We start from the raw sequence: 14,409 nt of genomic DNA, 5'->3' as shown, positions 1-14,409 counted from the left end.
CCCAAACTTTACATTGTTCCTCACATGAGATGTGACTGATTGCATTGCATTAACTCTTTGTACTCATCTTACTTCACTTAACATGATTCCAGAAGTAGCTTTGGACTTCCCTCCTAAGTCCTAAAGTTCCTTCAGCAAACAAGATTGGATGAAATGCATCTATAGTGATTCTGACCCAAAACAGTACTCTGACTCTAGGAACTGTAAGTGCAGATGAATTACTGCAGTGCAAGTGCATGTGATGTAACATTTATACGGGTGAAATAGTATCATCTAATCAGCCAGTTGGTACAGTTGGGAAAAGCAGAGATTTTTGATTCTTGCGTTTGAAATTTATAAGTATTTCCAGCTGTATCAGCCTAATCTGAAGATATTATCTCTCCCTGCAGTATTCTTTCAGAGATTCCAAAACCGTTAAGACTACAACAATAACACATTAACAACACAGACTGAAGTAGTCAGTGTCTTAGCATTGTGTTAAAAGCAAGCTTGGATAGGTGTTATTGAACAAATCTGGAAATAATTTTTGTTTATGAAAAAAATGTTAAAAATATGCATACATATATACATACCTATACACACACACAAACACACACAAGAGCTACTCTGAAAGTAGTGCCTCCTATTCTCTTATGTAAGCCCATGACTTCAGAGGTGAACGTTGGTGGTATGATAGTAGAGGCTGAATCTTCCCACCAGTGTTCCATTACATGTTGTTGCCATGTGACAGATGGTAGCAGAGGGGCAGTCTGACACAATGGTGTCTGACATGAAGGGCACAGGAAGCAAAGGTTTGTCACTGAATTCCTTTATGCAGAAATTGCCTCCAATGATATTCATCAACGCTTAACAAAAAGTTTTGGACACCAAAGAGTAGATGTAAGTGGTGCTTTTTGTGAATCCACCTGTAGGGTCTAAAGATGCTTTTAAGTGTATATTGTTGATTGTGCATCAAAGCGTGTATTCAGAGTGGCCTTCTTTTGTTCTGATCCTCTTCTGATAATAGAGAGAGTCTTGTCTGCAGATCTCCTGTGAAAGGTGTTACCGAGTGTGGATTAGGAGCTGAGAGACATGGAGTCCTGGGGATACCAGACAATTCCTGCTTACTGCTGACAGAAATTAATGTAGTATAAAAATAGATTGCAGGTCTTCCTGGTCAGTCATCCAGAGCACTGATTAATGCTGTTTGTAGAGTACCCTGAATACTTGCCTGTTTGAAGAAGAATCACTCTCCCCTTCCATTATCTTTGGCTTTTTAGGTCTAAAATATGTTTTGGTATGTTTACAAAAACCCATTAGGCCAAATGTTAAAATTACATTATCAAAACAATGTTAAAATGTCATTTTTTGTTTTCATATTCAGTAGTATATGATTCACTGGGTGAGTTTTGCTTTTGCCAAATAAATCAATTTATTTGTTCCTCTGTCAGAATAAATCCTTTGAGCGTTTATCGACGTGAAAGGCTAATAACCTGCTATACTGTATGGAACAGGTGATAAAGTATTACATTAAAGCATGAGTTTAGTAAGTACATTTCTGAAATTGTACTTTGATTTTGAAGTGGGTGCAGAGACCTTCCCCAATAGTGATTTGATAATTGCTGTGAAGTATTAACATATTTCCTTTATTTCTCAATCTCTACTTGAAGTGTTATTAAGTTACACATTTTTAAATTCAGAAAAAGATCAAACATTAAAATTAATAATGCTGCTAAAAACATATATTCTGTAGTATGATACAGACTGTGACTAATAAAAAGTGGATGGAATGGCAATAGAAATGTAGGAATAGGAATCGAAATGGAATAGGAATAGGAATAGGAATAGGAATAGGAATAGGAATAGGAATAGGAATAGGAATAGGAATAGGAATAGGAAGTAGGAGTAGGAGTAGGAATAAGAGTAGGAGTAGAAGTAGGAGTAAGAGTAGGAGTAGGAGTAGGAGTAGGATGTCTACACCAAAGAACAGATAACTTATTTACCTTATGAGTTCTCAACAGCTGGAAGAAATAAAGTTATTCAAATGCTATCAAAAGCTGCTACAGCCTATAAGTGTTTCAAATATATATATTTATATTGTTTTATTAAAATGGTCACATAACATTGCATAAAATATACCATCCTCTGATATTTTTATTTAAACAGCATCTATAGCAATATTGACATTGTTGTGTTTTATTTTCCATGTAGAATTTTATTATGCAGTCTGTTTACAGTTTTTATTCCTAACGTAAGTCAATTGTAATGATAGAGTTGGGCATGGGGAAGAATGGAAAAAATGAAGAAACACCTTCAGAATAAGCAGTTATTGTATGAAATGTAGCCTGAACCATAGCCTGAATGAGCTCTGACAGAGCTGATATGGATGGTTGTTTCCTGTGCCAGGAACTACTGTGGAACCCCACCAGGAAGTGTGCTACAGAGAAGGATCACATTACACTCTTGTTTTATGGTTCATTTCACTTATTTAATGCAACTTGAGAACCTGCAAAAAAAAGAGCACTCCAGAAAGGGGATGTTTTGATTTTATTTATTTTTTAAATATGTCCTTTCCTTAACTCACATGAGTTGGGTTTTGGGGACACCTAATGTGGCACAAGGAAAATCAGTAGGCTCATACAGCAAGTTGTACAGCAAAAGCATTATTTTTCATGGTCATGAAATGTAAAGAATCATGCAAATAGTTTGCACCTGTGCAGTTTTGTTTGTCTGCATTAGTAAACCCACAGTATGCTACAGTGCAATGACAGTGAAATCAGAGTAGTTTTCCTTTAATACTCCAAATAAATTTTAATATAGTACAGCGGTTTATTAAAATTATGCAGAATAAAAGGGTTGTTTAGTATTCCAGCTGATTTATAGAGCGTGATAAAACATTCCAAAATTTGGGGGAATTAAGAACATGCAACAACCTGTATTGCTTTGACAAAACCATTTTCAAAAAAAAGTAGAATGTTTAAAGTGCTAACTAGATAATGATTCATCAGTTCTGGCAGAGGAACTAATTTTTGTTAATGTATGACTTAAAAATGTGTGGAATGAACAGCTGGATACCACAGTTGTGACATGCCATATTAAGTCTCTGTCTGTTTTCCCCTACAGTGATCTCAGTATGAACAACATTACTAAGCTGCCCTCGAACCCTGTGCACAATCTCCGCTTCCTGGAAGAGCTGTAAGTATCATTGTATCCTTGATGGGCATAGACAGCACTAGACACATTCCTGTGTTTGTCTCTTACACTTACTGTGGGAACCAGATAAAACAGTGCAGGAAGGCTGTCAGCCTGACACTTTTGGCACATGCGGAAACACTTAGTTGAAAAAGATAGATTGCTTGTGATTCTGGAAGTGAACTTATAAAGGAGTTACCGAGAGGCTACAACTTCTCTAGGCAGGGACAGAGCCAAACAAATTAAAATTTTCAAACAAGGACTGTTTAAAAGAGCTGGATTGCTTTTTGGAAATAGTTAAGCAGCAGGATATTAAAAGTTTGAATACTGGCTCATGTTTATTAAAATCGCAAGTAAAGCTATAATCAAAACCAAAACTTGCTGCTTCGTCTGCCTATGTCAAGGACAATTGAGTCCACATTGCATAGCATCAAGGCTTCTAGTCCCAATCACTTTTAATTACTGTTTCCTTACTCTTAAGTTTAGCATCCCTGAAGGCTGACTGTAAAATGCAGAATCCTACACAAAGCTTAGTTAGGCTATCTAGTACGTTCACTGAGGGGGAAAAGCAGGCTGCAAAAACCAGCTGACCAAACACTACATCAAAAGAGGAATGCTGGTTTGAAGTGATGATGACTAACCAAAACTGAAAAGTATTGTGCATTCTTGAGACCTGGATTTAGCAGTGACCTTAGTTACAATGACTCAAGCTTAAAAGAAAACGTAGGTTCCTGAGGAGCAACGGAGCCTCTGTAAATGATGCACTAGAGCTCTTGTGAGAAAAAGCTGGCACCTGCGTCTGCATCTGCATGAATACCTCTAAAAGTTGATTAAAAGAATTGTGTAGGCATCCAGCCTTCCTATGAATCGTGCTTTATAAGCTTTTAAAACGAAATCCCTTTTTTTTTTATAGTGAGTTTAGCTACTAATGCACCATAAAACCCACGTAAGATATGCAAAGTCATGACTGTGCCCTTCTTGCAAAGCCACAGTTTATTTTAAGCTGTGAAATGTGCACAGTCTTCTGCAATTTAAATCACCTTTGGTGATTTAACTTTGCATTGAACTGATGACTTCTGGTGTCCTTGCTAACACTCATTAGAATTTTGACACCTTGTATTTGCAGTTCACATCTATTAAGGAAAAAATAAGAAGATAACCATTTTGATGATTATACTTTTGAACAGTAATTTATTTTTTTCTGTTTACTTTTTACCTTATATATTTTTGTCTTATTTTTATTACTGGTAGCATTTGCGTTTACAAAGCACTATTTCTTTTAATTCTGTCTTCTACTTTACTTTCTTCCTCACTTTGGTCTTTATTGTTACTGGTGCAGGTTTCAACTGAAGCAGGTACATAACAAGGAGAGATATCAAATACCAAGTGTTACAATATCAAGTGCATATGAAGGGAATCATGCCACAAAGACTTTGTGGATTTTTTTTATGTCCACGTCTACTTGGTCAATCTCAAGAAGGAAATAACAAAAGTTTGGACTTTTCCTGGAATGAAGTTTTCGTGCATCGACCCAAGTTACCTTCCCTCTCAAAATTAGATGATCTAAATAGTGATACTTATATCTCTGCTTGAGAGACCATTCAGCAATCTACTTCATCACCTTGGTCAATAAATTTGGAAGTGTTATTCTTGTGCTGGACCCATATGTTCCACCTTAAAAATGAAAAATACTTCATTGCTACATCTTGCTTTCCATCCACACAGTCAGCTCCCCATTTGTTTCAGACAATCCAATCATGCTGATGTTGCTTTATAACAGCCTTCCAATTTATATTCACTTTCCAGGTAAGCATAGACAAGCGAGGCCTTTGAAGATGTGAGGTAATTGATCACCGTCTCTTAAGGCAAATTCAAACACATTGTGCTGGGAGCATCTTTGGTGTTCGGAGCCATGTATAATACAATTCAGTCTAGTATTACTTACAGAAAAGCATACACAATGGAAAGGGAACAATATCTTAAGTTCTGAATATTAAGTTTTGAGTAACAACCACTGTAGTTACCGTGCTGCTTTCATGAGATTAAAATGCATCTTAGAAATGCCTATCAACTCTTTGAAATACAACAAAGCAGGAGCTTGAAAATGCACTTTCTAGGTTTAACATTGAAAAATGTATTAGTAATCCCTTAATAGTAGGCCGAGTTTGAAAATCTGATAAAGGTTAAAGATTGATTGAGATTTAGCTTAAATGCTACATGCTTGATGTGTGGTTTGGCAATACTAACATCTCACTGCCCCCAAAGAACTGGTCAGGTCTGCTCTGCTAATTCTGACCTCATAGGCTGACTGATCCACTCCTCCAGCTGAGGTTCAACACCACTGCAAGCAGCATTCTTGAGATCCTGATGATTGTGCCTGGTATTTATATTTAACCAAAGCCTTTGATCATTGAAATGCAGCAACATATTGAAACTGTGCCATATTTTTGAGGTGCCCAAGTCTCCAAAAATTTTGGAAAATATTGTAGTACCTTGAAAACTGAATTGTTCTAGCTCCTAAAAAGTTTAGTTTTGAGCAAGATCTTTCGTTTTCAAAGAAAAAATTTTAACAGGCCTTTTAGACTCATCATCATTTTTTCTTAAAATGTAGATGATGGAACTCCCACCAAGAAAAAAAACTGTGCTTCATTATCAGCAAGTTGCTCTGCATGGGCTTGTACAACACCATTAAGTAGAGTTCTTCATTATAAATTCAGAATAACTGCAGATATTTATCAGTATTACTGAGCCCAAGTCTCAATCCTGTGTGGTGTTTTTCTAGATGTGTTTCATTCTGCAATATATTTAGCATGCTTGTATGAATAGAGCAGTGAGTTAGAGCAATGCATTAAAGAAAGCTTTTTAGAAAGTACAAAGAAGTACCTAGGCTAGAAATTTTTAAGACAACTACATCTGAACATAAGCATATCATTTTGAGATCACTAACACTTCAAAGCAGTGCCTGAAAGTGTTTTATTGTATAAATTGATATATCTGTGAAGAGTGAGGAAGAAAGCCAATAATCATTTAAAATGATATCATTCAGATCTAACTACAAATACCTCCAGCTAGTTAACTACACACATACATGGATACATATATATATGCATATAGATGAATAAATGCACATACACACATGCATGTGCATCTATGAGGCTTTTATTTTAATTTTAAACACAGGAACACTCCACAGAAGGGCAAATCTCCAAGTGATTCTTATAGCACTTTGCTGTTTTCCAGCAACTCAGAATAAATATTTTAGGAAAACAGTAACCCCAAAAAAAAAAAAAAAAAGAAAACCAGGGTTGTTTTATTATGTTTATTTGACCTACAGATTAAGACAGTTTCACAAAATCAGGGGACAAAGTCACCTTCAATTAACTAAAAGCTACACAACTGGTAAAGAAGTTTACAGAAACCACTGTCCACATTTTTTTACATCACCCACGGTATTGTTACACCAGTTATTCAGGCAGAAGTGACTTTAATCATGCATTCTAATACTATACTGCAGGCAAGATTACAGAAACAGTGTAAAACAGATGTGTTATGTGAATCTCTCCATCATGTGTGTGGAAATCCTTTTGCACTGCAGAAGTGGTTAAAAGATCTCTGTATACATGGAAACAAAGTTCTAAATAACCAAGCATAACCCATTACCATCTGTTCTTATTTTTTACTTCTCTTTCTATTTGCTCTGTCTTCCTACAAAGAAGTTCTCAAAGCTGTTAGTGGGAATCAAGTGTTAGTTTCCCTGCTGGATCTGAGTGGTGGGAATGAGTTCTTCAGTCATTTATGTCTTTGAAAACTGAAAGCATTGGCTCCTGGGGTTGTGTACCATCCTTATTTTTGTGCTGGTACAGGCACTTTGTGGCTAGAACTGGAAACTGGTTCTATACTTTTTATTACTATATAAAGTAGCAGTAAACATTACAGTGCTGCAGCTACAGTCCAAAACATTTGGGGGAAAAGTGGGGAAATCTCTTAATTGAACACACTTTGAACAGGATACTGAAAGTCATTCCCAAAGATGAATCTGTATAGTCTTAGAAACATCCACAGAATAAAAAGGAAGAATACCTACAACAGATGTGTACAGCAAAAGTAAAACTAGGTATCATCTAGTGTCTCAGACTGTCTACACGTGTCCCTGTAATGTCAGCTAAATAGCAGTTTTATGGATTTTGTGCAGCAGGTTTAACTGCTGCTGTTTCTGTTGGAAATTGGCTTGTGCCATCTCCAACAGCAAACATTTCAAGGACTTTCTCTGCTAAATAACTTCCCATCCTATGTTTAATTCCAGTGTTATGCACCAGTTGATACATGAGCTGGATATCCAGTATCTTTGCATAAACTCTGAATTAATTGTTTTCACCTCATAAGTGCACACGTTCAGAGATGTTGTGTTCAGGATATGCCCTGTGCTCAGTGCACAGTGTTTATCCGTGGCACCTGTCTGCCACTAGTCAGGTAGGCTGTGGCACATGTGCCTTTGGCACATCATAAATCCTACCGCTGTGGGACAGACTTTGTTGATAACTCGTGGCTGTGGCTCCATGGCTTTGCGGGGAAGCACTGGAAATCCTGACAGAGAGAAGGACACCACTCATTGCAAACTGACTGTGCACCAGTAAAAACAGTGAGATGATATTGATCAAGTTAATCAATTGGAAGCAATTGATTTTACCCCCCAGATTTTACACAGTTGCTTTGATTTACTAGGAAAAAAAAAATGAAGAAATTCCTAATGTATGAGATGACAGCCCTGGTGGTTCTGGAGCTGTCACTGCCTTTGTCTCTGTCCCTTTGATGCCACCAAGCCGAAGGACAACAAAGAACTTCCCTGTGTGGCTGGGTCAGCCTGGCACCCTCCAGACTGCCCCTCATGCTCTGTTATCAATGATGACAAGATGAGAAACAAAAAGAAAAGAAACAACAGGGCCAATGCCTCACTAAATTAGAGCAGCTTGCAATGCTTGTAGAATGGATTGTGCTGACAGACAATTATTCTTGAAATGTTAACACAAATTTCAGGGAGCAGCCCTGACACTGCTGCGCATCTGTGGTATGAAGGGGCAGTAGGGAAGAAGGTGAGGGGATCAAGATAAAGAGAAGTGAAAATACAGAGACATGTGCAAGTAAGAACAATGAAGGTTCGATGTTGATATCCAAGAAATCCTATCAGTGCTGCTGCATTGCTCTTACTCAATACAAGATAAAGTGAATTTTCAACTTGTAAGTGCTGCCTGGAACTTGTAATTTATTACCAGCAATATTCAGTAGGAACTGGTTTATGCTATCAAATAGTCACAGGAAGAGCTTTTTGTGTTTTGCGATCGATACAGATAGTGAAATTATACTTAATTAACTTAGATGAAGCTCTGCTTTAATAAGTGTGTTATATTTCTATAGATCCTGAGGCAGGGTTTTAATTTAAGTCTTACACATTCTGCATGTACTGCAATAGCAAGTATGCAGAAATTACTTTTTGTCAGCGGAAGTTCAGCTATTTGTTCACAGTTTCATTTCAGTGCAGTGCACAGTTCTGATACACGGTTCCATTTTTCACTTACTTAGGATTATTGGCACTGAATTCAGACTGTATTACATTTATGCCTCTTTAAGCTCACAAGCACAGTTCTTAACTTTGGGTTTGTTGGGTTTTTTTTGTTTTGTTTTTTATTTCCAAACAGGAGTAATTTCTCCTGTAGTTCTTTAGTATCACTTCAGCCAATTCCTATTATCTATGATGATAATTTATCCCAGTGACACTAACGCTACTGGTATAAAACCAAAGTCGGTATCAGAAATGTAGACAACACCTTAAAGGCTAAAACTAGGAAATGCAATGTATATAACTTACCATTTATTGTTCCATCCTGCTGCAACACTGAAACACAGAGGAATGAAATTTAACAAATTTAATATTACTCTGAAACCGGTGATTTGGTGACAGCATTCTTCAAATGTGGAAGTGAAATTCTCTCTTACTGCAGCTATCTTTGGAATCTGATCCTGTGAATCAACATAGGATTTCCTGGCTAATATTGGCATGCACCCTAAGAGTTCACTGTGCTGTAAGTCAGAGGGCAGGCACCTGGCCATGCAGCAAAAGGACACCACTGGAGCCCTCTGGCAGGACACTGGCCTCTGCCGTGATGAGAGCTAAGCAGCTCGTTCCCAGCTCTGGCCATGGGCAGCTGCATGAACGGAGCAGTCAGTTGTCCTTAGCAATTGTAGGGTCACAATATTGAATCATGCAAGGTGCAGACAGAGTCTCTCCCTTTTATAAATAAAGAAAGGAACAGTAAGTTTTAGACCACATCCTTAACTGACAGCAATCTAAGATCTCTTTTATGAAAGCCAGCTCAAGATCAAATACACACTGATTTCATTCCAACTGCTTGAGGTCAGTTGGAGTTATTCCAGTTTACACCCTCTGAGAATTTGGCACACGCATTTTAAAAGGCAATTAGGCCCTAAAGCAGGAGCAGACAGTGTTATATTTGAATTTCCAACAAAACTGTAAGTAGCAATAAATGTAATATACTGCACAATTACGACTTGCACACTCCCCTCCTCCTTTCTTAAGGAAAGGAAAGCATCTTCTTTGATCTCTCTGATCATGAGATTTTTTTAATATATCATTTGACCCACTTTTTATATGACTATGATTACAGTTTTAATTTACATGACAGATTGAAATATAAAAAGATAATTAAAATACACAATTACATTTAAATTCTTAGTCTAACAACGTAATGCCGCAAAAACATTTTGAAAAAAAAAAAACACACTGATATAATCCATTAATTAATAATTAAAACAGTAATTACCCACCAATTAATTCATTAATTTCTGTTGCATTGGCCCAAGAACAATCATTAATAAATATCAAACTCAATCTCAAATATCAAAATCTAAAAATCTCAGATTTTTAGTTGACTTTGTATAAGTTCTTGATGAGAATCCATGTTATCAGAACAGTGTAATATTTTAATGTAATAAGCAAGAACATTTTGTTTTATCTACTTACAGGTAGAAATATATATTGATGTGTACATTAAAATAAGCTAAAGGAGAATATAGTGTATGTGTTGTGTGTATGTCTATCTTCAGTTAGTTTGACAGGAAACAAAATTATAGCAAAACATTTAAGGTGAATAATTCTTCCTTGAACAGGAGCTACATTTTTTATATTCAGAACAAGCTTTTTTGGGAAAAAAAAAAAAGAAATATACATTTTCATGTTTTGCTTCCACATTGTTTCTCCAAAAACTACTCCTAGGAGAAATGAATCACTTGTCAGATATGATACTAAGACATGATACAGTTATGAGTCCAATTTCTGCTTATGTCAACACAAATTTTTTCACAGACATCAATGGAACTGAGATTTCACCACTTATCTTTATCAGTTACTCAGAACAATTATGGCAGTTGGAGAGGAGGATCAGGTTTTAAAGAAATAAGTTTTGAATTCAAAATTGAATTTCTTATCTGTACTGTATAAAAGAGACAGTCCAGAGTTTCATAAATGTTAAGGAAATTTTCTACTTTGCATACTGATGTTTTAGCACCAAACTCGGCAAGGTTGGTACCACGGAGTAGCAGAACAGGCCCAACTGTGGAGATTTTTCACCATCTCAGGTTTTCTATACTTAGGATTTTTATTTGCAAAAGCAAAGATTTCAATCGACAATTTCTAGGTTTGCCTGAATAATTCATTTTCAAATTTCTGTTTAGAGATTTTGTTAATTACAGAATGTAATGTAACAAATAAGAATTAAACATGCTTTCAGGGAAAACAGGCAAGCATAAAATTCATTGGGTTGTAACATTATTGATGGTAAGCTACCCATCTTTAAGCATGCATGTATGTGCAGATGTAGATATGACCAAATTCATAATGGCATGCTCTTAGTATATGCAGTCCTTGTTCTCATTTCCCAAATACAATCAGCAAAATAATGATCAGAAGTAAAATACAGAGTCAACAGGAGAAAAATGCACAATAGTAGGAAATCGTTCCTGAAGATATCTCTCGGTATATTTTCATGGTTGACAGATGTTTTTGAGTTGCTCACAGATACTGAATATTGCAAGACATGTCAGCAAATAGCATCATGGAGTGATTAAATATAATGCAGCACAAGTGATTTAGGGGGTCTTTATAATATATAACTCAATCTGTACTAAAGGACATACAATCTCCTTTAATATACTGTTCAATATGTCCTTTATATATCATCCAATATATTTAACATAAGTTTGAGTGTAATGGAGTTCTACATAACTGTGTTCATTCGGTATAAGAATTAGAACAGATTTCTCATTTCTTAATAGAAGAGCTTTATTTATCTTGTACTGCTTATTCCTGCTATTTGTTGAGCCATACTAAGGTCCATAGTAACATTTACTCTTCTACATTTCTGCATCTTGCAAGACTTGAACAGTAATTTGTTCAAGAAAATTCCATTGTGTTAATCCTCTTAGAGCACAGCATGACTGTTAATTAATATAAATGTATGCTGTTTCCCAATGAGACTATTATCTTCCTTTCATATCTTTCCTACAGCTTAGATACTACCAGATTTTGAAATGTACTCTACAGGTGCTTGTTCAGCATTTGTTGGACTAGATCTTAACTTGGAAAAGACAAAAAGTAGCCCCTGCCCCTGTCTTACTGTCACTATTTGCTGTAGACTGTGAGAGGTAACTTGGGTTAAGTTTGCAGCAGTTCCTAATGGCTAGTGAAAAGATGCTTTCTTTATTAAGTGTCACAGTTCATTAGCTATAGAGAAGATTTTTTGGTGTTTTGAGTTCACCTTCCTTCTCAGTAAATAATGAGAAGAGGCTTGGTGCCAGACAAGATTTCTTTCAATGCAGAAAACATAAAAGCACAAAGCAATTTTGAGTTGTGGAAATACTTGACTGTGTTCAGTCACAACTTCATGTTTATCTGCATCTTTCTGATAAATCAATCTGTTCTTTTTTTAGGCATGAACAACAGTAGAAGGAGAACAAAAATTTTCTGATCTTTTTTAGAACTTTCTGTTGATGTTTTATCAGTTGTGCTGTCTTCAGGATTGTTCTCTGAGTTGGGGATGACCATTTCTCAGGACTGTGACGCTGCAGGAGAGATCAGAATATACAAAAGGGATGCACAGGTGAACAGTGTTCGCAGGAGGCACCAGATATGACTTTTTTCTTAGATCTGAACAAGGCCATGAACCTGACCTGAAGCACTGCAGCAATTCCAACACCAAGTAGAGATTGCCAGCTGGGAAGAACTGCTTTGAAACATACTTCATAAATTGCTCCCATTTGAAAAGACAGAGGCAGTGTGCTTTTCTGTCAGCTCATTTATTTTGCATCTTTTAGAAAGAGATATGCAGTAGCGTAGAAATTCAGCCTTCGCCACTGCCAGAAGTATCCCAGTATCTTGTCTTCAAGAGTGTCAAGTAGTAGGTAGCAAGGGAAGCATACAGTGACACATCCCCATCCATTTTCCAGCTGCCATTAATTTGTGTCTTAGTTAGCTAAAGAAATGAAACAGCATAAGTAAAATCTAGTTATAAAATAGTATAGCTCTAGGAATGTGATCCAAAGTCAGCAGTACTGCATACTTTTGATTATCTTTTCATTAAAGATGTGATAACTTTGAGACTGAATTAATTTAATGGGATATTTCTAAAATAATAACTCTCCGAAATGCTGGAAAATAAATGAATTTACTTCTAAAACTTGAAATTTAGAGTTCTTCTAACAGTAGAAGCCAGTCGTCTGGTTATGTAAGTGTTATGAAAAAGCTGGTTTATTCCTCCTCTCAGAAATCATTAACTAAACGCTAAACTGTAGAAACAGATAGGATGTCCATCCATCCTCATCTATTCAGGGAAAGTGATATTTACCTATCCAGACTGAAATCACTACCCAAAGTCCATCCAAAGTTCAGTAAAAGTACTGGGCAGCTTCCCTGAAATAGCTTAGGGTAATGGAAAACAAAATCCCTGATACAGAGATGAGTAAACCCTGACAGATGCTTGATAGATACCTGTAGCGTCAACAAGGGGATTTATTTTCCCCTACGCCAAGACTGAGAATAGAAACAGCAATAGCAAGAAAAAAATCCAGAAGGAAGGCATTAAAATGGTTGGGAACAAATAAGCCAAACTTAATGAGCTTTGCAGTATGTCTTAAAGAACTGGTGTGCTAAATTCCATCCAAGAATATTGAAGGAATTAAACAATGAGCCCAGTGAATCATTATTGCTGATTTTTTCCAAACCCCACTAAGCTGGGGAATTCCAAAGGGCTGGGAAGATGCTGCTGTTGTGCCAGTGTTCAGAAGTGGTCTCATGGAGCATCTTGGGAATGGATAGGTGGTTTGCCTGTCTTGGGTTCCATGGAAAATCATGAGAAGGATATCATGTGAAAGAATTTACTTTGGTAACTGGAGGTGAGACATCATCATTACATAGAAAGTAAATGTTGCCAGATGTCTACCTTTTCTGATGTTTTCAGTTTGCTTGGTAATCTATTTTTACACTTGTGATATATTTAATTTAGTCCTCTGCTGAAATATGATGGGCTGTACATGATAAACATGTTCCTCTGCTACATAAGCAGAGGAGTATCATACAAAATGATAGTAATCATTGTCTACAAAATCAGTTAATGCTCTTTCCAAACTGAAAAATAATCAAAGCAGAGCTAAAAGAGTGACCTGGGGCTTGAAAAACTCATAAGGTGTAAACACAGTAGCTCTGTTTAATGAAATAGAAAATTAACATGTGGTTTCCTCCATCTAAAGTGGACTTTTAATGAATAAAAACCCATTTAATTGACAAGATATTTAGTAATTGAGAAATTGTGATCTAACAGGAAGAAACAATACAAAATGAGATTTGGAATCTGAAAAAAAGGCAAAAAAAAGGGGGGGGGAAGAGTTATACCTCACTTTAACTGCACAGTTAACTATCATTCAGATAGCTTGGGAACACCATCCTCTGCTTATAGTTGTTTGTCAGCTTCGGATATTCCTCTGAATAGTGGAACTGTGGCCATTCAAGTACATAATGCTCTCATGGTGGTTGTGGGTGGCTGGATAATCCAAATGGGCATTACAAGAAAAATGGCAACAATTTACTCTAGGAAATGTTCTCCAGAAGACAGATTTTTGTTCACAACTGACAAGAAAAGGAAAAATGGAAAATCAGCTACATGGAAAAATAAA

General features: G+C 36.4%; 1 protein-coding gene across 1 annotated transcript in view; it reads left to right on the top strand.

Moving 5' to 3' along the window:
* LGR5 (leucine rich repeat containing G protein-coupled receptor 5) overlaps positions 1-14,409 on the top strand; it is an 86,022-nt gene that overhangs the window by 29,657 nt on the left and 41,956 nt on the right. The window contains exon 2 of the mRNA XM_065743302.1: positions 3,103-3,174. Within this exon, the coding sequence (XP_065599374.1) occupies positions 3,103-3,174 (72 nt within the window). The remainder of the gene's footprint in view (positions 1-3,102; positions 3,175-14,409) is intronic.

The sequence above is a fragment of the Cyrtonyx montezumae genome, unplaced genomic scaffold (assembly GCF_038088225.1).
Source record: "Cyrtonyx montezumae isolate F1298 unplaced genomic scaffold, pur_monq_1.0 scaffold_3, whole genome shotgun sequence".
NCBI classification, from domain to species: Eukaryota; Metazoa; Chordata; class Aves; order Galliformes; family Odontophoridae; genus Cyrtonyx; species Cyrtonyx montezumae.
The sequence above is the reverse complement of the archived record's forward strand: the minus strand, read 5'-3'. Positions and strand labels throughout refer to the sequence as shown.